At 40.6% G+C, this 24488-nt stretch overlaps 1 protein-coding gene across 1 annotated transcript; it reads right to left on the reverse strand.

The window, feature by feature from the left end:
• LOC140508142 (uncharacterized) lies at positions 1-24142 on the reverse strand. The gene is made up of 5 exons (XM_072615901.1): positions 23841-24142; positions 22574-22725; positions 7315-7441; positions 6460-6555; positions 1-2533 (listed from the first exon to the last, which is right to left on the reverse strand). The coding sequence occupies exons 1-5, from the start codon at positions 23971-23973 to the stop codon at positions 252-254; spliced, it is 2790 nt and encodes a 929-aa protein (XP_072472002.1). The 5' UTR covers positions 23974-24142; the 3' UTR covers positions 1-251.
• Between the last annotated feature and the right edge of the window lie 346 nt (positions 24143-24488).

Here is a 24488-nt window from a genome sequence, read left to right on the forward strand (position 1 = left end):
TACTTGAAAATGAGACCTTTATTGGAGAAACATGCTGCAAATTTGCTTTCATTTAACATTTCAGATACATTAGTTTCTTCCTGTGATAAAAAATTTCCCATTTCATTCTATAAACTCTTCTCCACCCCTTCACTGGGGATGCATTTTCCCCCACTAACTAATTACAAAATGAATCTTCATTATCGTTTCTCTGATTTATTTGAGGTTTCTCTCCAGCATGGATTCTCTGATGTAGAGCAAAATGGGGGTCTCTATTTGAAAGCTTTTCCACACTGATTACATTCATAAGGTTTCTCTGCAGTGTGGATTCTCTGATGTAGAGCAAGTTTGGAATTCTGACTGAAAGCCTTTCCACATTGATTACATTCATAAGGTTTTTCTCCAGTGTGCCTTCTCTGATGTACAGCAAGATTGGCCCTCTGTGTAAAAGCCTTTCCACATTTATCACATTCATAAGGTTTCTCTCCAGTGTGGATTCTCTGATGTAGAGCTAAATGGGCCCTCTGTATGAAAGCTTTTCCACATTGATTACACTGATAAGGTTTCTCTCCAGTGTGGCTTCTGAGATGTACAGCGAGACTGAAGTGGCATCTGAAAGCCTTCTCACATTGATTACATTCATAGGGTTTCTCTCCAGTGTGGCTTCTCTGATGCGAAGCAAGACCAGCTCTCTGTGTGAAAGCCTTTCCACATCTATCACACTCATAAGGTTTCTCCCCAGTGTGGGTTCTCTGATGATCACTAAGATCACACCTTCTTCTAAAAACCTTTCCACACTGATTACATTCATAAGTTTTCTCTCCAGTGTGGATTTGCAGGTGTAAAGCAAGATTGCAGCTGGATTTCAAAGCCTTTCCATATTTATCACATTCATAAGGTTTCTCTCCAATGTGGATTCTATGATGTACAGCAAGATTGGCTTTACATTTGAAAGCCTTTCCACATTTAACACATTCATAAGGATTCTCTGCCCTGTGGATTCTCTGATGATCAGTAAGGTCACAGCTTCTTTTAAAAGTCTTTTTACATTGATTACATTCATAAGATTTCTCTCTAGGGTGGCTTCTCTGATGTAGAGTTAAATGGGCCCTCTGGATGAAAGCCTTACCACAAAGATTACATTGATAAGGTTCCTCTCCAGTGTGGCTTCTGAGATGTACAGCAAGGCTGAAACTGCATCTGAAAGTGATTCCACATTGATCACATTCATAAGGTACTTCTTTGGTGTGAATTCTCTGGTGAAGAGTAAGATGGCTTTTATATCTGAAAGTCTTTCTACACTGATCACAGTCATAAGGTTTCTCTCCAGTGTGAATTCTCTGATGAAGAGTAAGATGGCTTTTATATCTGAAAGCCTTTCCACACTGACTACATTCATAAGGTTTCTCTCCAGTGTGGACTATTTGATGTTGAATAAGGTTGGAACTCTGTGTGAAAGCCTTTCCACATTGATCACATGTATAAGGTTTCTCTCCAGTGTGGATTCTCTGATGGTTAACAAGACCAGAACTTCTTCTAAAAGCCTTTCCACAATTATCACATTCATAAGGTTTCTCTCCAGTGTGGATTCTCTGATGTAGAGCAAAATGGGCCCTCTGTTGGAAAGCCTTTCCACACTGATTGCATTCATAAGGTTTCTCTCCAGTGTGGCTTCTCACATGTACAGCAAGATTGAAGCTAGATTTGAAAGCCTTTCCACATTGATTACATTCATAAGGTTTCTCTCCAGTGTGGCTTCTCTGATGTAGAGCGAAATGGGGCCTCTGTTTGAAAGCCTTTCCACATTGACTACATTCATAAGGTTTCTCTCCAGTGTGACTTCTCAGATGTACAACAAGACTGGAACTACATCTGAAAGCCTTTCCACATTGATCACACTCATAAGGTTTCTCTCCAGTGTGCACTCTCTGATGTAGAGTAAGATGACTTTTAAATCTAAAAGCATTTCCACACTGATTACATTCGTAAGGTTTCTCTCCACTGTGAATTCTCTGATGTTGAGTAAGGTTGGAGCTCTGTGCAAAAGCCTTTCCACACTGATCACATACATAAGGTTTTTCTCCAGTGTGTATTCTCTGATGTTTAGCAAGATCAAAGTTTCTCCTAAAAACCTTTCCACATTGATTACATTCATAAGGTTTCCTGTCAGTGTGTATTTTCTGATGTTCAGCAAGATGAAAGTTTCTCCTAAAAGTTTTTCCACATTGATTACATTCATAAGGTTTCCTACCAGTATGAATTTTCTGATGTATAATGAATGAGTGTTCACTAAGAGTTTTACTACACTTATATGTGTTCTCTCCAGTATGAATGTTTTGAGGATAAATAAGGGATGACTGTTGACTCAAGTCTTTACCACAAAAATGATAATCATGAGGTTTCTCTCCTTTGCGGACTCTGTGAAGTCCAGCACAGATTTGTTTCCTGGTGAAGTCATAAAGATCTTCACTCATGAAGCTTTGCTTGTGAGTTTCTTCCACAGAAATGCTTAGCTCTGCTGTGGTCTCTTTCATTTCAGGTCTAATCTCCCCTTCTGCAAGAAAGAAACAATTATGTATATATGTATATGTATATATATACATATGTATGTACACACATATATATGTATATATATGCATACACACACACACACACACACACACATATATATATATATACAGAGACACATGTATACTCATATGTAATTTTGATCCCTTCCATCCATTGCAAGGAAGTAAATTTACTGATCTAAATCCTATTTCCCCAGGCTAAGAGAAAAATCTTCAAAGTTCCATGGACAGAACTATTCATTTGAAAATGCCCACATGTGCAGGATGTGAAAAGCTCACATGTGCAGGATAACTTAATTTATAAAGAGCTTCACACACAATTACATTGGATCTTCGCAAACACCTGTGATACGGGTAGGGCAAGCGTTCTATTACATTTACAACTCAGACCACGAGTCAGAATGGCTGAGCGAGCTGTCCAGCAACCCTGTAGCTGAGACTAGAACTCCAGCTCTGCAAGTGGGCATGCTCTGTCCATAGCACTTGCTTTTGTTTTCCTTTATACTTTATTATTGTAGGAGGGTTTGTTCTCTCCCTCTCTTTGGGTCTTCCTATTACCTGAGACACAATATTGAAACTAGCTCAGTTAATAATCCAACAATGGGGCTTTAAGTGTTCAAGTGAAAACAAGACTCAGTCAAAGAGGCTCAAAGGCACTTTTGCCTTACTTTAACAAATAGCTACAGCCACTGCCAACCTTGAGCAATCATCCCCTGATGAGTCAGCAGCCATCAACACTGGGCCAGAGCCTCCATCAGGAAGATTATAATTCACTAAAGGTCCTGATGATAGTTAGCTTTTACTAGCACTAATATTAAATTATATACAAGTTATTATATAAAGTTTATATATGCAAGTTTTTTATATAAAGAATATACATTGCAGACCATAGTGTTGTACAAAACAGAGAATGATAATTATTAAACATAACTTTTATATCCACTGAGAAACCAAAAAAACTCATGGAACTCACTTGATTACAATACTGACTTTACCACAGTATTTTAGAAGACAATCCACAAAAACTCTGAGCTGTGCCTGAAATTTCTGTCATTCTTGTTTTGATTTGGACTCGTTTCTCCTTAATTTTATTCTCCTTCTGAAACCTTTACTGGCCTCACTCCTTGTATTCCCTCATATCCCATTCAACTGGATGTTTTTAAGTTCCCAAACAGGCTCCTTTCCCTGGACCGGCTAAGGGTGAGGTTCCTGATATGTTGCTCCTTCTCAAACCATTTCCAGGCTTGTGTGTCAGACATGGAGCTCCCAGACAGCAGAGACTGGTTTTTCCCTTCCCATGTATCCCTAAAGCTTAGCAGGCTACCTAGAAAACTGGAGATGCTTAAGACATGCTTATTGATTGACTGGGCCCAGGGCTGACATCAGCCTCATTTCTTGTATTCTGGTCTCTTCCTTAGTTGGCAAATGCAGGTTCTGGCCTCACCTTTCTTTGCGTCTCTTTCTTCTACATTGTCCTCCATAGTGAGGAACTTTGTCTCATTCTCACCCTGATGAGACCTGACCAGACCCATAGCTTCTTTCTAACTTCCTCCATGGATACCTGGGAGTTTCTACTTCCTCTTTCCCCAAACTGAGAGTGACTATTATGAATCTGGCCAATGATTCTCCAAGAAAGTGCCAAAGATTGAGCCTCAGAGATCAAGGGAGGGCCACAGGTTGATGATCTGTGTAAAGCAGAGCCCTGGATTAATTCTAAGCAAGGCAGCAGCTTTTGCTACTACTTAGACGCTGCTAAATAGAGAGAGAAAATCATAAAACCAGGCTGTCTGGGTTCACTGAACATTTAGGCTCCATAATCACACTGTGGCCCTCAGCATGGCAAGGTCATCCTTTGACATCTCATCAACTGACTCCGTTGGGGCAGGGGGTGTTGCACTGGATAGAGATCATGAAGACTTTAGTTTAAATCCATCCTCAGAGACTTACTAGCTGTGTGACCCTGAGCAAGTCACTTAGGCCTACTGGCCTTAGTTTGCTCACCTGTAAAATGAGCCTGAAATGGAAATGGCAAATCCCTCCACTATCTTTGCAGAGAAAACCCCTGATGGGATCACGGAGAGTCAGAAACAACTCAAATGACTGAACAACCACATAAATGACTCTCTGGCTCATTCACCACAGCAGCTTTTCCAAATCTTTTCATTCTTCCCCAACCCTCCCTTATTGCTTCCTCTCACTCTCCACCCCCACAGTAGAGAAATATGTCTTATATTTCATTGAAAGAATTGGATATTGATGAAGAGCTCTCTTATCCTCCTCATCTCCCATAAATCAAGTGCCTTTTTTCCATTATGACACGAGTATCAGATGAAATGGGCCTCCCTCTGCTTGCAAAATCAAACTCCTCTCCATGTGTAAATCATGCCATTCCAGCATACCCTCTTCCTCAGCAGACTGCCTCTCCAGCATCCTCATTATTTCACTCATTTTCTGTCTCTCCTGCTGCCACAAATAAGACCATTGCTCTCTAATTCTCAAAATACATTCATTTGATCCACTCAATCCAAGAGATATTTTCCAATATCTTTCTTCCATTTCATGACTAAACAACTGGAGACACCCATTTACAACCAGTTTTCCCAACTCCTTTGCTTTGCTTTCCCTGAAATTCTCTGCAATCTAGCTCCCAATTTCATAGTTCAATGGAAACTCCTGTCTCCAAAACTACCAAAAATCTCAAAATTGATAAATCTACTGGTGACATCTTCATCCTCATGCTTCTGGACTTTGCTGCAGCCTCTGACACACTTAATCACCCTTTTCTCTCTCTCTCTCTCTCTCTCTCTCTCTCTCTCTCTCTCTCTCTCTCTCTCTCTCTCTCTCTCTCTCTCTCTCCTCCCCCCGCCCCAGGTTTTCATGATACTCCTCTCATTGTTCTCCAAAACCAAACTCACTCTCTTTCTCCCAACCCTCCCCATCTTCCTACTGTGCTAATGGTCTCCAAGGCCTCCTTCCAATACTACAGGCAGATAAGTAAAGTGTCATGTGCTCCTCGCTGACTCACACATTCATACTCCTGACATGCGCATTCAATCTGCTGCAAAGTCCTATGTTTCCACCTAGAGAACATCTCTCCCATATACCCCTCCTCTCCCAGCACTGCCACTATACACACTGTCATCACCAACTCCTCCCCTCTTCTATTCTCGTTTCACCTTATATCCCCACACAATAGGCTATAATCTGGTGATACGGGCCTCCCCTCCACTCTGTGAACAGGACCCTCCACCTCCTGCCTCCACAGGCTTTCCTCACCATCCCTGTGCCTAGAATGCTCACCCTGGCTTCCCTGAAGCCCCAACTAGAGTCCACCTTCCACAAGAAGCCTTTTCAGCCCTCCTTCACTCTCTAAATGAGCTCCAATTTGTCCTGTCCATGACAGGCTTGTACACTGGTGTTAGCATGATGTCAGTACACCCCATGCCCTCCCACTCCCCACATCAATGAGCTCCAGGTGAGCAAGGGGATATCCCTTATATTTATTTATAGCCCTGGTACTTAACAGAGGGTCTGGCACACAGTAGGCACTTAATAAAGGCTCACTGACTTGAAGAAGGTCTAAGAAAGAGCCCAAATTGGAAAGTGCAACCTCTTTTTGTACTTTCAGGGGAGTTCCTGCCCCTAAATTCCAAACAATGATATTTGAAAGGAACATACATATATCACTGGATGACAGCTTCAAAGACATAGTGTCCAACTCCCTCATTTTACAGATAGGGAAACTGAGGCTTAGCTGCTAAGTGACCTGTCTGGGATGCCACTGCCAAAAAATGTCTCAAAAAGAATTCTAAGTCAGGTCTTTCTGCCCACAAATCTGGCACTTGCTTCACCCCCACACCCAGAAGCCTCTTGTAAACACACCTCTCACACCTGCTTTCCCCTCACTCACCTAGATGGCAGCTCCTTGGGCCTTCTTGCTCCAGCAGCCAGGGTGGTTCTCTTCCTTTCAAATAACAAATCAGATCTTCTCTGGGAACTGGTAGCCCTGGGCAGGGGGAATCAGGGATGAAGATGGAGAAATTCTGGTAATTCAGTTCTCTTTAGGGAAAAGAGTATGCATGCAAAGCTAGAGAATCACTCCATCATGTTCACACAGATCTGGCTTATTCTCCCATTAATGCTTGTAATACAAGTAACCCAGAACAGGATGTGCCAGATCAGCCTTGAGCTCTAGCAAAAGGGACCTTGATGAATCAGCTTTGGCTCTGTCCCCTATACTGCTCTGCACCCCCCAAAACCTTTGAAAACCTATGAAAGATGGACAAACATGCCCTACCAGGCACAGCTAGAAGCTGTGAGCTACAAACTAAGGCTTCTGACAAAGAAGAATGTCCTAAACACTTAGCCCCTCCCAAAGAGGAAGGGGTTGAAGGGCAAAGCCACCTGAGCAGGGTGCAGACATTGGGCAGACACAAATCATGACCAGAGAGAGGCTGGACTGCCTGATGGGGGATGACTTCCACACCTGACATGCTTCAACACTGATCTGATCTTGGACCTCAAGCTCCCTAGAATTGGCAGGAGACAACTTCAAGAGCAACCAGGAAATGTCCATCTTCTCTTCACCCAGGGTGCTGACCTTTTATAGGAAACCTAGACAGTAAGAGAACCCTGTCACTAGGACACAGGAGATCAGCACTTTTCCCTTTCTAGTAAGTGATCAATGCTCCAAAGCCAGCACACTCAGGAATGGAGATATTCTCTTCGATTGTACACTGAGAGTGGCCAGGGGAAGTGTCCTTACCCAGGGACAGCAGGTTCCCAGTATTCTCCAGCATGACCTCCTTGTACAACTCCTTCTGAGGATGGTCCAAGAGGCCCCACTCCTCTGGGGAGAAGTCCACAGCCACATCCTGGAATGTCACTGACTCCTAGACCATCAAAAGTCACAAGATTTAGAGCTGAAGGAGACTCCAGAATTCATGCAGTCTAACCTTTGTCAAGTGAGAGGAGAAAACTGAAGCAAAGAAAGGGAATTTACCCACAGGTCATACCCTTGATGAGCATCAGAGTCAACAGTTGAAACTGTACTCATTAAGAGCCCAATAGAATATTGAGAAAAGCAGTTGATGTGGTCAGTTGAACTAAAGATGAAAAATGTCTAACTAGGGAATGGGTTTCCCTGTGCAATCTCAGACAAAGTATGTGTTTTATCTCTGAGGAAGGAATATCTGTGGAAGAGACAGACAGAAGACAATGTGAAATTTCTTCCTTATCAGAATTCATAGAGGTGATATGCCATAATGGAAATTCTGTGAGGAATTCGTGAGAAGCTGCCAAGGACAGTGTATTCTGTGGGGTTTGGGGATTTCTGTGTGATTATAGAAAAGAGAGGAAAGAAAAAGAAAAGATCTAGTTCATTTCCTGAGAATCTGTAACAAAGTCTCCTCTAGATCAAACATGAAAAGGATTCATAAATGGTACAAATTGCAATCTGGACTGAACTGAGGGATATGAGACTTTCCAGCCAAGTGAAGGAGAGTTAGCTGTTGTTACATTCATGCCTGAGGCTACCCCAGGTATGATGTGTCATGACCAATCCATCTTGTGCCTTCACTTTATGACTGCTTTCATGTGTCAACAGCATATATTTCTTTATTATAATAGTTACATAGTTAGTGGTTTTTGTTCTTCTTTGTGTTCAAAAACGACCAAATGACATGACTATGTCAGGGTCAAGGTACATTGTGCCTGACCAAGGCTGACGAAACCAATACAAGCTCATAAGGCTCCACCACAGATTGGGCACAGATAGTCCATGTGAACACTTGGGGTGGAAATGGCTATAAATTTGCTCATCTCATCATTTCTTTCAGCAACTGTAATTCTGCTTTGCTCGCATGCCATAGGACATTCTTTGATGTGGGCATACCATACTGGGCAGTTCTTTGCCAGTGTCTCTCATGTCTCACCATTGATTACAAAGTTTTTTCTGGGAGACCTTGGGAAGGTCCTTGTATCACTTGTATCTGACTAGAATGTGAGTGCCTTCCTTACATGAGTTCTCAATAAAATAGTGCTTTACGCAAACATCCTTTTGGCATCTGAACAACATGTCCAGTCCATCAGAGCTGCACTCTGTAGTAGAGTGGGAATGCTTGGCAGTCTAACTTGAGAAAAGACCTCAGTGTCCAGTACTTTATTTTACCAGGTGATCTTCGGATTCTTTGTAAGATACTTCAAATGGAAGAAATTCAGTTTGCTATCATGACTTATGGTTCAGCTTTCACAAGCTTACAAGAATGAGGTCAGCACAATAGTTCTGTAGACCTTCAATTTGGTACCCAGTTTAATACCTTTTCTCTCCCACACTTTCCTTGGCAGCCTCCCAAACACTGAGCTATCTCGAGCAACGCAGGAATCAACTGTTAAAACTAGTTATCTGAAATAGAAAGTGATCTGAGGTACAAAATTTGCTAGTAAATAATGATCTAATTGTAACAGTTGACAGGTTACCTTTAAGGTCAACTGATTCCTTAGTAATTTGTGACAAAGATGTGATTTCCAGGGTTTATTTTTATAACAGAAGAGAAAGAGAAAAATTACAACCATCTTAGGAAACGTGTTTTTAACATAATGCAATTGGACAAGGCAGGTTATCTGACCACTTACTCCTCCCATGTTTTCTTGACTCAGATTCATCCTGTGTCTATCAGTCTGTCAGCCAAAGTGAGAATACTCCAGAAGTCCTTGCTCTGCAGCTGATAAGTTTTGCACCCAAAAGGATGGTTTTAAAGGAGGCTATAGCTTGAAGAAAGACTGGAAAAGAGGAGCTTGTGGTTTGTGGTGAGCAGTCTCACTCCATCCTCCAGCTTAGATTACACTACTCAGCTTAGACTTACCCTCCAGCTGAAGAAAAAAATGAAAAGGAGCCAATCCACTAATTCTAGAAAGAGGAGCTTTGCCTTTCAACAACCTCCTTTCTAAAGTAGCCACAAAGGGGAATTTAGCCTTTGAAAAGAGTCTTAAAATCTCATGATTATTTTAGTCCTACAAAGATGTGTGTCTTACAGTATCTTATCTGCTACTAAATGACTGAGTTTTATCAGTTTATCTATTCACTATATCTACAGGTAACTCAGACTTAAGAGAATATCTATATTAGTCTGACTTAGCTGCCAGGGTTAGCTTTTCCCAAAGAAGTAAAAAATCCTACAATCAAATATAATTAAATAATGATTAAAAGATTATTTCTTTTCACAACCTCACTACCTAAATGGACATGCTGGAAAATATACTTATTCACAGGATTCAAAATTTCTGTGAACAATGGCTCCATATATGTACGGTGCCATGCTGGATGGTGGAGAACCTCTATTTTCTTTCTTTTTTTAATTTCAAAAAATATATTTTATTTTCCCCCAATTACATGTTAAAAACATTTTTAACATGTCTTTTATTTAAAGTTTTGAATTCCAAATTCTATCCTTCCTTCCCTCCCCTCTCCTTGAGACAGTAAGCAATCAGATAGAGGGTATATATGTGCAATCATGTAAAGCATTTCTATATTAGATATTTTGTACAGGAAGACTTGAAAAAAAGAATTAAAGAAAGTGAAAAACTGCATGGTTTAGTCTGTATTCAACCAATATCCATTCCTTCTCCTGAGGTGGATAGTCTGCTTCATCATTAGTCCTTTGGGATTGTCTTGGATTACTGTATTGCTAAGAAGAGCTATGTAATTCACAGTTTTCACTGAACAATATTGCTATTATGTACAATGTTCTCTTGGTTCTGTTCACTCCATTTTGCATTAGGTCATATAGGTCTTTCCTGGTTTGCATGAAATCATCCTGCTTGTCATTTCTTAAAGCACAATAATACTCCATTACCATCATATACCACAGCTTGTTTAACCCTTCCTCAAGTGATGGGCATCTCTTCAATTTCCCATTCTTAGTCACCACAAAAAGAGCTGCTATAAATATTTTTTTATGGACAGGTCCATTCCCTATTTTTTCTTGATATCTTTGAGATACCGACCTAGCAGTGGTATTGCTAGATCACAGAATATGCAGTTTTACAGCTTTTGGGGCACACTTTCAAATTGCTCTTCAGAATGGCTGGATCAGTTCACAACTCCACCAACAGTGCATTAGCGTCCCAGTTTTCCCACATCCCTTCCAACATCCATCATTTTCTCTTTTTGTCATATTAGCCAATGTGATAGGTATGAGGCGGTACTTCAGAGTTGTTTTAATTTACATTTCTCTAATAAATAGTGATTTAGAGTACTTTCTCATATGACTACAGATAGCTTTGATTTCTTTGAAAACGACCTGTACGTATTCTTTTACCATTTATCAATTAGGGAATGACTTGTGTTCTTATAAATTTGACTTACTTCTCTACATGTTTGAGAAATGAGACATTAATCACAGATACTTATTGGAAAAAAATTTCCCCAGTCCTCTGCTTTCCTTATAATTTTGGTTACACTAGTTTTATTCCTGCAAAAAAAACTTTTTTAATTCAATAAAATCAAAATGACCTATTTTACATTTTGTAATGTTCTTTGTCTCTTATTTGGTTATAAATTCTTCCCTTAACCATTGATGTGACAGATATGCTCTCCTAATTTGCTTATAATAACACCCTTTATGTGTAAATCATGTACCCATTTTGACCATATCTTGGTATACAGTGTAACATGTTGGTCTATGCCTAGTTTCTGCTATATAGTTTTCAAGGTTTCCCAGCAGTTTTTGTCAAAAAGTGAATTTTTCTTCCAAAAGCTTGGCTCTTTGGGATCATATAACAGATTACTATGGTCATTTACTATAATGTAATTTGTACATAATCTATTCCACCAACCCACCATTCTCTTTCCAAGTCAGTACCAGATTGATTTGATGATTACAGCTCTATAACACAGTTTAAGATCTGGTACAGCTAGATTCCGTTCCTTGATTTTTTTATAAAATCAATTCCCTTGATATCCTTGACCTTTTGGAGAACCTCTATTTTCTTGGTCTTACTGTCAGACCAAAATTAGCACAAGCAGCAGAGAATCAATCCATACTCTGCTCCTTAGTTACATAGAAAGAAGAGTAATCGTGGAGAGTTCCTTCATACATTAAACAAGCAAAATTTAATTAGCATAGGTTGTGTTCCAGCTAACTCATGAGGAAGACACTGACAGTTTCCCCAGGAGAAACAAAGGATCTAATCACACCTCTAGAACTCTGGAAACTTGGGAAAACAAAAGTCAAGAGAATGAGTTAAGAAGCCTATGGATAAGGTTGGCCAAATCTGAAACTACCTTGATAGTTGGGAGCAGTCATCCATATTTCCTATTTGCTACATGCACAATCTGTGTTTGGCCAATGTGCTTGGAATTTGATGGTCTCCCATTTTCATCATTAGCATATGATTCTCTTTATCAGAGATTCTGTTGTTTAGGAATAATTCTCCATCATATGTACAGAATTGTCCATTACTTTTATCATTGTGATTTCTTCTTAAAAACAACTGACTCATGGTTTATTTTTAACCCCTAGATCACCTATAACTCTTTTTATTCTATTATTTTACTTTGAAACAATTAAGGTATTTATCCTTTGCGCTTGTTGGGATCCCCAAGAATTTATAACTTTTCTCTTCCAGTAGGATCTCTTGAGTCACTATTCTCCAGTGCATAGTACTCATCATGTGAGCTTTCGTTGTAAGAAGGCAGTCCTTTCATTGATAACTGCTTTCTGATTCCCTAACCCACACCCAACAATTACTATTCCAAACTTCTTTCCTTTGTAAGTCTCCCACAACCATCTCTCACCACCATGGGATGGGGTTATGAACTCCAAATCTCCATTGAAGGAGCATGCTCATTTCAGACACTTCACTTCTCACCAGGCTCAACATCTTTGGGAATTCTCTAACTGACTGGTTCATTGTATTCTTTTCTTGGGGTGCCTTCTCCTCATTCCAACCTGCTTTCATCATTCCTTTCTGTATTGCCTTCCTCTGTTAGACTGTCAGGTTCTTGAGGTTAAGGGAGTTCTAAAAGCCACCGAGAAAAAGACTTTCAAATATAATGGAAAGGATACTGAACTATGCAAGACCATTCCAAACACACTAGGAATGAGGAGAGAATGGAAGACTGTGTTCCAGAGAGCAGTGAAACTCAGTATACAGGGTGACTGATCCTGTAAATGGGGGCTTAGCAACATGGGAAATGATGAAAAAGAACCTGAAATATTTTTAGAAAGAAAATCACGAAAAAAATAACGAAGACATTACTTATTTCTTTGAAAGATATGGAACTTGTACAAAAATTAACCATGGACTAGGGCACAGAGATACTGCAAACAAATGCAAAAAGCAGATGTTATCAATATATCCTTTCATTCCATAATAAAAAAGAATGGAAGTTAGTTCATGGACCACAAAAGACACAAACCCAAATGGAGACTGAACAATAATATTTACATCTTTAATACAATTGTAATGAAATTATGGGGGCAGCTACTTGGCAAAGTGGACAGAAGGTTAGGTGTCGAGTCAGTAAAATCTGAGTTCAAATTTGGCCTCAGACCCTTACTAGTTGTGTGATTCTGGGCAAGTCACATAATCCTGTTTGCATCAGGTACCTTATCTGTAAAATGAGCTGGAAAAAGAAAAAGAAAATGACTCCAATTTCTTTGCCAAGAAAACCCTAAATGGGGTCACAAAGTTGGACATGACTGAACAGCAACAATAAAAACAAAATTATAATGGAATATTTTACAGACCTGAAGAAAATAACAAAATTCACTTGGAAAAACAGAAGACTTACAGTATCAAGGGGAATGATGAAAAGAAGTAAGGATATAGGGCAAGAGCACCTCCAGATCTCAAACTATAGTATACAGAAGGGGTCATCAAAACCATGAGGTATTGGCAAGAGAGAGAGACAGAGAGACAGAGAGAGACAGAGACAGAGAGAGACAGAAAGAGAGGGAGAGAGACAGACAGAGAGAGACAGAGGGAGGGAGACAGACAGATAGAGACAGACAGACAGAGAGAGAGACAGAGAGAGGGAGACAGACAGACAGACAGAGACAGAGAGAGAGAGAGAAGGAGGGAGGGAGGGAGGGAGGGAGGCAGACAGACAGACAGACAGAGAGAGAGACAGACAGAGGGAGAGAAATGAATGGAACAGATTAGATGAAGGAGATCAGAATCATTAGAACTCAGTAACTCATTGGTAAAGTGGAAAACAGACTATTTAGGGTAAAACTCCTAATTTGGTTAGAAAAACTGCTGAGAAAACTGAAAAGCACTCATGAAGGAATTTAGGATTAGACCAACATCTTTTTTTTTTAGACCAACATCTTACACTGGACTCTACAAGATATTGTATATGGATGTTATGTTGTTCAGTTATTTCAGTTATGTCTGACCCCCTGTGACCACATTTGGTATTTTTGTGTCCAAGAAATTATCAAGGAAAACAGGCTGGATATCAAGAGCCAGAGGACAAAATGAAAATTGAAAGAATCCACCAATCACCTACTGAAAAAGATCCCAAAATGAAGGTCACCCCCCAGGAATATTATAGCCAAGTTCCAGAACTCCCAGGTCAAGGAGAAAAGAGTGGAAGTAGTCAGAAAGAAGGAATTCAAAGGTCATAAAGCTACAGTCAGACTAACACAAAATTATGAAGCTTTTACATTAAAAAAATTAGAGAGAATAGAATATGATATTTAGCAAGAAAAAGAAACTAGGATTAAGGCCAAGCATCACAATCCCAGAAAAACTAAGTATAATCCTTCAGGGGAAAAACTGGACCTTCAATAAATAGAAGATAATCAAGCATTCCTAACAAAAAGACCAGAGCTAAACGAACAAAAAAATGATCTTCAAATATAAGACCCAGGAGAAGCATCAAAAGGTAAATAGGAAAAACAAAACAGAAGAGATTCACTAAGGTTAAATTGTTTATATTTCTGCATGGGAAGATGATACCTGAGGTCTTAAGACCTTTTTGACTATTAAGGCAATTAAGAGTATACATCGACAGTATTCATTGACTGTAACGGCATGATAGTCAAGAAAACAAAATTAAGTGATGAGAAAGAGAACTGCATTCCAAGAAGAGAGAAGGGAGAGGTAGGCAGAGGAGAGCTATTATAGTGAAGAGGAAGATGCGGGAGGTGAGAAGGGAGGGCTTGAACCTTATTCATATCAAAATTGGCTCAAAGAAGGAATAACATACATTCTCAGTTGCGTATAGAAACCTATCTCATCCTATAGAGAAGTAGAAAGGGATAGCAATGGGGGCAGGGGAGTCAGGTCTGATGGAAGGGCAATGGAAGAGGCATTGGTCAGAAACAAAACAGGATAAGGAGGAGAGGAGAGGACAGAGTGAAAGAAAGGTGAGAGAGAGAGAAGGATAAACAGGGGAAAATAGGATGGAGAGAAATACACAGTTAGTTATCATACCTGTAAATATGAATGGAATGAATTCATTCAAAAGTCAAAGTAGATAGATGAATGAAAAACCACAATCCTAAAATATGTTGTTTACAATAAATACATTTGAAGCAGAGATCCACACAGAGTAAAAGGTAAGGGGATGGAGCAGAATCTATTATGCTTCAGTTGAAGCAAGAAAAAAAAAGACAGGGTAGCAATGGTGATCTTAGAGAAAGCAAAAGGAAAAATAGGTCTAATTAAGAGAGGGAAAGGAACTATTTCTTGCTAAAAGCTACCAAAAACAATGAAGTAATATCAATACTAAAGATATATGCACCAAATGGTATAGCATCTAAGTTTTGAAAGGACAACTTAAATGAGTTACTGGAAGAAACAGACAATAAAACTGGGAGACTTCAACCTTCCCCTTTCAGAACTAGATAAACCTAACTAAAAAATAAACAAGAAAGAAGTTAAGGAGGTAAGTAAATTTTAGAAAAGTTAGATTGTTAGACTTTAGAGAAAATTTAATGGGAACAGAAAGGAATATACTTTATTTTCAGGAGTACTTGACATTTAGGGGCAGCTACGTGGTGCAGTGGATAGAGCACCAGTGTGTAGAGGGCCAGTATTGATGGAGTCCAGAATGTGAGGTACTGTCCAGGTTTTACTTGAGACTTGTACTCCTGATATGAAAAGGATGAGAACATCCTGACCCTGCCTGCATCCCTGAAGGTTGTATCACTGGAGGAACTAGATTAGGAAGTATAAAAGTAAACTAAAAATGTTCTCATGGGAATAACCTTGCTTGCTTGCAGAAAATCTATATAAACCCCTGCCCTCAGAATAATAAACAGGAGTTGTTCTTTATGCTCCACACCTGACCCGTGGTCTTTTCTTCATCACCGCTTCACTGAACCACTCGGGGATGCTGGCATTCCCCCACACACACCAGTGCAGGAGTCAGGAGGACCTGAGTTCAGATCTCACCTCAGACACTTGACACTCACTAGCTGTGTGACCTTGGACAAGTCACTTAACCCCTATTGCCTCATCCTGGGTCATCTCCAGTCATCCTCATGAATATCTGGTCACTGGATTCAGATGGCTCTGGAGGAGAAGTGAGGCTGGTAACTTGCACAGCCCTCCCTCACTCAAAACAAAGTCAAGTGCAAGTCATGTCATTATTTCTCTGATGGCATGGTCTTCCTTGGCAATGAAGGATGAACACACACTTGGCAATGAAGGACGAACACACACTTGGCATTTAAAGAAAAACTGCCCATGGACTAGCACAGGTTCCATGCTTATTTAGTCACAACCCCTTTGCAAAAAAAAAAAAAAAAAAGCACCCCCCTGGAAATCTACTTTCTTTAACACTTTAATGGCATTTCAAAAAAAATACACATCATTTCTTTTTTGGGGGGGGTAATTAATCATTTTAATAATTCCAGCACTTTTAATAAAAGTTCAGTGACACTCTTTAATGCCAAAGGCACTTATGGCAATTGGCTCACGGCTTACACCCTTGGAAGAGGGTGGCAATCAACTCTGATTAATAATTTTTTTTAATTTAAATTTTATTTTTTTATTTTTTCCCTTAAACCAAATTTTTTTAATTTTATTTATTTTTTTAAAGTTCTACATCATTTCAATAACATAATTCTTTTTAAATGACATCTTAAATTCAATAATTTATTGTAAATTTGTGGGGGGGTTTTCTGCATCAAAATCTTGATGACACATATTGTGTCAGGTAACACATAGTACTATATTACAAACAAATCGTTACACACACATATTTCTGCCAATGCAAGCTAGACTTCCTGACAATGTGAAAGCGACATATTCTCCTGCCAACACAAGCTCACCTGCCAACACTTACTTGTTAAGATCTGTTAGTGGACTTGACCACTGATCAGTTATAACTTGCATTTTATGTGCTTATTTGGAAAATAATGTAATCACTATGACTTTAACTCTGTTACACAACAGACAAAACATGTACAAACAGTTTTTCAAAATTTCTTTATCTTTTCTCCTTTCCTTATGCTTCGACTACCCCCTTATTTTTATTCAATTTCTCCCCCAATTGTAACCAAGCCTACTACCTGCCCCCTGGATCATTTCAACATTCCCCAAGGGCCAGTATCATCCAGTTTGGGAATATGAACTAGAATATAAATCCTCACAATCAAATGCAGAAAAGCCGAAATATAAAATGCAGCCTAGTCAAGTTGTATGAGATAAAAAATTACATTCAATAAAGGACAGTGAAAAGATTAATTGGATTAATTGGAAAAGATTAATTAATTGGAAAAATATTCATCTCATACTACAAGAATAAATGCATCAAAGAACAAATCATGGAAATAATAGTTTCATTAAAGAGAATGACAATGATGAAAGAACATAACAACATTTATGGGATGCAGCTAAAGCAGTACTGGGGGAAATTTTATATATCTAACCACTTCCATCAATCAAACAGAGAGAGAACATGTTAATAAATTGGGCACTCAACTAAAAAGATCAGAAAAAGAATAAACTAAAAACCCCCAATTAAACATCAAATTGGAAATTCTGAAAATCAAAACAAAGATTAATAAAATTAGGTGTATGAAAACCACTGAAATAATAAATAAAAGTAACAAATGGTTTTATGAAAAAAGCCAACAAAATAGATAAACCATTGGTTAGTTAGATTTTGAAAAAAGAAAACCAAATTCCCAGTATCAAAAGTGAAAGGAATGAAGACAAAGTGAAAACAATTATTAGGATCTATTTTACCCAAATACATGCCAATAAATCTGACAATCTAAGTGAAGTGGATGAATATTTACAAAAATATAAATTGCCCAGGATTGCAAAGAATACTTGAAAAAGTCAGTCTTAGAAAAGAAAATTGAACAAGCCATCAATGAACTCCCAAAGAAAACATCCCCAGGACCAGGTGGATTCACAAGTAAATTCTACTTAAATATTTAAAGAACCATTCCAATATTACATAAGCTACTTGGAAAAAATAGACAAAGAGAAATTCCTTTTATCATGCAAATATGTCCCTAACACTTAAACCAGGAAGAATGAAAACAGATGGAAAATATACACCAATTTCCTTCATGAATATTGATAAAAATTCTTAAATAAAATGCTAGCAAGAAGATTATCGGAATAAATATCACAAAGATCATACACTAGGACCAGGTGGGATTTACACCAGGAATGAAGGGCTGCTTAAATATTAGGAAATCTATCAGCATAATTGATCACATCAATAACTGCCAGGCCTAGAGGCCTGAGGGCTACCCGAGTCTTCTTACCTCACCTCCCGAGGTCTTCGGTTGGCCAAACCAGATGCTCGTATGAGAGAAAGGACGTTCCAGAGTCGAACAAGGGTTGAGCTTTATTTCAGGGTCTAGTTACAGGTGCAGGGAAATTCTTCCTTAGGAGGGAAAGAGAAAGATCTCCCAAGGAGGCAAAGATCTTACAATAAGAGATTGGAAGTAGAAGTGTAAGCGGGGAGAGAGGGGGAGGGGAGAGAGGAGAGGGGAAAAGCGGAGCCTTGTTGTCCTCACCGCTCCGCGCCCCTCCCACCAAGAGAGATTTCAGGTTTTCCTGATCCTACTTAAGCTCTGCAGCAGCATAGTTTGCATCTGAATACCGTGCCTGTTAGGTAACTAGGTGTGCTCCAATCCGGGACAATCTCGAGGGTGGGGAGAGCTCTCTCCCATCACGTTTCTCACGGGAAGAGGTGGAAATACACGAGATAGCTCGGTTCACCTCGATTCCCAGCCGTTTCCTGGAGGGTCTCGTGAGAACTCTAAGATTTAGAAGTTCCCACCTTTACCCGCCCGAGACTGTCCACCTGGAATTGAGCTTCCAACCCTAGCAAATAACAAAACCAAAAATAAAGATATTATTATCTCAGTAGATGCAGAAAAAGACAAAATACAAAACCCATTCCCCTGAAAAACACTAGAGAGCACAGGAAAAAATGGAGTTTTTTATAAAACAATAAGTAATTCCCATCTAAAACTGTTAACAAGGATTATCTGTAATATGGATAACCTAGAAGCCTTCCCAATAAGGTCAGGGGTGCAGGAAGGTTGCCCATTATAAGCCCAGTATCACCACTATTATTCACTATTGTACTAGAAATGCTAGCCAGAGCAATAAGAAAAGAAAAAGAAATGGAAGGAATTAGAATAAACAATGAGAAAACAAATCTCTCTCTTTGCAGATGATATAATCCTATTCTTAGAGTATCCCAAAGAACAAACTCCAAAACTAGTTGAAATAATTGACAACTTTAGCCAAGTTTCAAGATATAAAACAAACCCATATAAATCATCAACATTTCTATATATTACCAACAAAATCCAGGAGCAAAAGAACCAAAAGACAAGTTCCATTTAAAATGATTGTGGACCATACAAAACACTGGGGAATCTACCTTCCAAAACAAACCCAGGAACTATATGAATATAATTACAAAACATATTCACACAAGGAAAGTCAGACCTAACAAGTGTAAAAATATGAATTGTTCATGGGGAGGCTGAGCCAATATAATAAAAACGACAATTCCATCTAAATTAATCCATTTATTCAGTGCCACACCAATCCCTAAGTTTTGGGACCCAAAACTGAATATGTGACAAAAACTGCTAGGAAAACCGGAAAACACTATAACTAGGTAAAGACTAACATCTCACACTGTATACTAAGATAAGATCAAAATGGGTACATGAGTTAGACATAAAAACTGATGCCATAAACAAATCAGGGGAGCATGGAATAGTTTACCTGTTGGATCTATGAATAAGGGAAGAATTTTGGACTGAATAACAGAAAAAATGCATTACTAGATGTAAAAAGAATAATTTGGTTGTATCTAATTTAAAAGTTTTTTTGAAGTAACAAAATCAATGAAACCAAAATTATAAGGAAAGCAGATAATTGGGAAAAATTTTACAGCAAGTATCTCTGATGAAGGCCTCATTTCTCAAATATACAGAGAAGTAAGTCAAATTCATATGAATATAAGTCATGACCTAATTGATAAATAGTCAAGGGATAGGAACAGGCAGGTTTCAGATGAAGAAATTAAAGCTATTTATAGTCATATAAAAACACTCTAAATACCTATTGATTAGAGAAATGTACATTAAAACAACTCTGAGGTACCACCTCACACCTATCAAATTGACTAATGAAACAGAAAAGGAAAATGATAAATATTGGAGGAAAGTAGGAAAACTGGGACACTAATGTACTGTTGGTGGAGTTGTAAACTGATCCAACCATCCTGGAGAAGAATTTGGGACTATGCACAAAGGGCTATAAAACTATGCATACCCTTTGACCCAGCAATAACAATAAGTCGTCAGTATCTCAATGAGATTGAAAAGGGAAAATGACCTATTTAGGACAAAGGTATTTATAATAGCTCTTTTTGTGGGGGCAAAGAATTGGAATTTGAGATGTCTGTCAGTTAGGGAATGGCTGAACACCATGTGCTGTATGATGGTAATGGAATACTACTGTGCTGTAAGAAAAGAAAAAATAGGATGATTTCAGAAACACCTAGAAAGACCCAAATGAACTGATGCAGATTGAAGTGAGCAGAACCAGGAGGATGTTGTACACAGTAACAGCAATGCTGTATGATCAACAATAGTGAAAAACTGAGCTATTCTCAGGGATACCATGATCTAAGACAATCCCAAATGAAACATGCTATCCCTCTCCATAGAAAGAATTAATTGAATCTGAATACAGACATAAAGCATACTATTTTTCACTTTCTTTCTTTTGGTTCAAGTTTTCTTTCAGAAAATGACTAATATGGAACTGCTTAACATGATTGCATATGTATAACCTTTTTATGATTGCTTACTATCTGTAGAAGTGGCAAAAGGAACTAGGTTGAGAACTGGGGAACTCAGAACAGAAATAAGAAATATTTTTATATGTCATTGGAGAAAAATTAAACACTACTTTAAAAAGACTAATAGCCAGTGGCAATTAGATTACCCATGAGACAAAGAGCCTGGAGTCTCAAGGATCTGAGACAAATTTAACCTCAGACACACACTAACTGTGTGACCCTGGGCAAATCACTTAAGCCTGTTTGCCTCATCTGTCAAATCAATTGGGAGAAGGAAATGGCAAATCACTCCAGTATCTTTGCCAAGAAAACCACAAAGTGTATCACAAAGAGTCAGACAAGCCTGAAACAACTCAAAAACAACAAATAGCCATTCCCAAATAGATAGTCAAAGGATATGAACAAAAATTCTCAAAAGAAGAACTACCACATATTCCCAACCACAGGAAAAAATGCTCCAAACCACTAATAAGAAACAGGTAAGCCAAAACAACACTGAGGCTTCATCTCATACTTGGCAAAACTGACCAAAGTGACAAAAAAAGGCACTAGTCAATGTTGGAGGGGTTGTGGGAATATGGGCACACTAAGGCAATTTTGAGGGACCTAGAAAATGGTAGAAGATCATGAAGATTCTTGTTGAAATCCAGCTTCAGACACTTACTACGTGACCATTGTAAAGCCTTGAACCTCTATTTACCTCACTTTCCTGAACTCTGAAATAAAGATGCTAAAAACACCTCCCATATAGGGTTGTTAAGAGGATGGTCAAAAGTGGATTAAATTACTCCATCGTTTCTTCAGGCTTGATGCCTCTCTGAAAAGAACTGAGTGTCTCCTTCAATATCCCTTTCCCCACTGGAAAAGAAAACTTCTATGACTTTGAATAGTTCCCCAAATGCAGCCCTTTCCTTATATCCTCTCTAACAAGGGAAATCCTAGGCCCTTCACAAATTCTAATGCACTAACAAATAAAGAAGGCACTCTTTTCTTTGGCCTGGTCCAAACAGCTCTGCTAAAGGCCTACGAACATGTGAACGTGGCCCAGAAGCCAACTTAACCTGTTTCCTTGAGTTCCCCTATTTTCCAGAAATACTGGACCAGAGCACGAAGGAGGCCAGGACCACAAAGCCCCAGCTAGAGCTCACAGTATTTGCTCCTTTCAGCCCTCACTGCCCTCTCATTGTGCCCTTAAGAGTCAAACCACCAAAAAGACAGGACCAGTCAGTGTAGACCAGAGGGATAAATTGTTTGGGTAGCATGGGGGAAAAGCAGAGCATCCTGTCTTCCAGGTCTGGCAAGAAGAACTTGGTCAAAGAAGCAATGGGGAGGGGGGAGCAGTTCTATAGATGTGGGGAAGGGGTGCTAGACATGGATAAAGGAGCAAAGACAAGACCCCTACAGGACAGAGAGGAATGAGTGAGGTGATCATCCTTGTGACTCAGAGATCATGAGGGAAAACTTTAAAAAAGCACATGGGAGGACAATTGGGATGGTGTAGGGATTAGTGCCTGTGATGCCAAAGTGCCTCGAATCATTTCAAAACACAGGAGAGCAGGCTGATGTTGTTACTACTGTTTGCAATTTCCTGCCTGTTTCTGTTAAGAAACATTCCATAGGTAGGGGAGTGCCAGCCTCAGAGACAATCCGTCTTTGTCCATGGCATGGCCTCTTTGGATGATGTTGGTCACATCTGAGGACAGAGAACACTCACCTGGGCTAGGGGTCTGCAGCTCCCAGGGGCCATTCCCTCTGGCTCCACGATCCCTGCGTGGGTCAGGCTTTGGTCCTCTGCAGCCTGAGCTGGAGAGGAAGGATCCCAGAAGCGCAGAGTCTTTCCCAGTAGTTCCAGAGGAGGAGGCTGGTCTATAGGGATTTACCAACCCACAGGTATGGTAGAGTTTGGAAAAGATGATCCCACCCTCTCCTACCTTCTCTTCTGTCCCCTTCCCCTCCCCTACTCTCCTTCAGAGACCCAAGAGACAGAAGGGGCTTTGGGATCCCAGATGGGATGAGACCAGTCAGAGTCTCAGTGGCTCCTCATTCACAGACCTCCCTCCAGTTGGTCTCCTGCCCTCCCTGCACCCCCTCTCCCCAACTAATGCACACACATTATCTAGACAAAAGACTGCTTGATCTAGGGAGTAAGGAAGCTTAGGAAGGTGGGAGATGGGGAGGGCTCTGGGATGGAGCCCCCAGAAAATATCCAGGGGAAGCCTGAGGCTGGGAGACCCAATCCAGTCTGGGATTCAGCCCCCTGGCAGGGACCCTAAGGGCTCTGAAAGAAGAGGGGGCAGGGAAGCAGGAGTCCTGGGGAAGGGGAACCCAGGCAGGGTCTGGCAGGAAGACATTCTACTCCAGCTCATGGCAGAGAGGTCAGGGACACTGCAGTGACAGAAGGGTTCCAGGGGGACACTGAGCCTGGGAAAGCAGTAGGCTTGTATACTGGGGTCTGACTAGGAGCTGGGGAGGACTTTTGGGACCCTCTGGGAGAGCTCAGGGCTGTAATCCCTCAAAGGGAGACTAGACACAGGGAGTCAGTGGCTGGAATCAGATAGGGAAGCAGCCAGGAGCTGCGGGTCCAGGTAAAGGGGGACCAGGTTCCTGCATCCATCTGCCCTGAGGACAGGGCAGACAGAACTTTTAGATCTTTATGTGGGGGAGGCTTGGTCTGAAAGAAGAACAACCCAATCTCTAATCAAAAATTGGGGGCAGGGCGACACGGTTCCCGGGTCTCCGTGGGTAAGGTTTGAATTTTGGGAACGGTGACCCAATCTTAAATCTGGGGAGGTTGACCCTGAATATTTCTGGAAGTGACTGGAGTCTGGAAAAGCGTTGGCTGAGGGAGGCTGGTCTTGCAGTCAGGCCTGGAGGGGAGGATCGGACCAGGGGGCACAGACCACGTGGTCAGAGGAGGAGACGCATGGGTAGGGGCAGCCAGCATTAGACAGCAGGGCTGGGAGGCGCGAGCTCGGACCTACCTGGGACCTGCACCCACAGAGCTGACGTCCAGAGCGCAGAGATCTCAGGTCCAGGAGAAGACGGGGAGATATCAGCTGTGAGGGAGGAAGGCGGAGAGATTTCAGTTCCTGGGATTGTAGAAGGCGGAGCCATCTCAGCACAAGTTCCTGTTCTCAGCCCTGGGGAGGGTCCTCCCCACTCTGCCCGCCCCCCCGAGGCCCCAGGATGGGCTCCTTCCTCCAATTACACCCAGGGCCAGGAGCTCAGGACCCCGGCTGCCTCTCCGCCCCAAGCCCCGCCTTCCATCATGTCAATTACCTTCCTCAGGGGGATGAGCCCTCCCCTGCCCCAGACCCCTCCCCGGACTCCAAACTCCACCCCGGGCTCTTATTCCACCCGGGACAGCACTCTCTAGGGCCGTGGTCTCTGAGAGCTCCTCCTCCCCTACCCCACCATCATTTCCCTGTTTCTGGGACTTGTCCTCTCTTCCTCCTGAGCAGAAGGACTGCCTGGATAAACCTGGGCAGGAGCCTAACTGAAAGTAGCAGGTCCTATACTCTGAGGTGCTGGCAACAATGGGTCCTTAGGAAAATTGGGATTCTATAGGCCATCTCTAAGTGGGAATCCAGCCTTGAGTTCCTCCTAATGCTCGTTGGAACATAGGCTCA

The sequence above is a fragment of the Notamacropus eugenii genome, chromosome 5, assembly GCF_028372415.1.
Source record: "Notamacropus eugenii isolate mMacEug1 chromosome 5, mMacEug1.pri_v2, whole genome shotgun sequence".
Taxonomy (NCBI): domain Eukaryota; kingdom Metazoa; phylum Chordata; class Mammalia; order Diprotodontia; family Macropodidae; genus Notamacropus; species Notamacropus eugenii.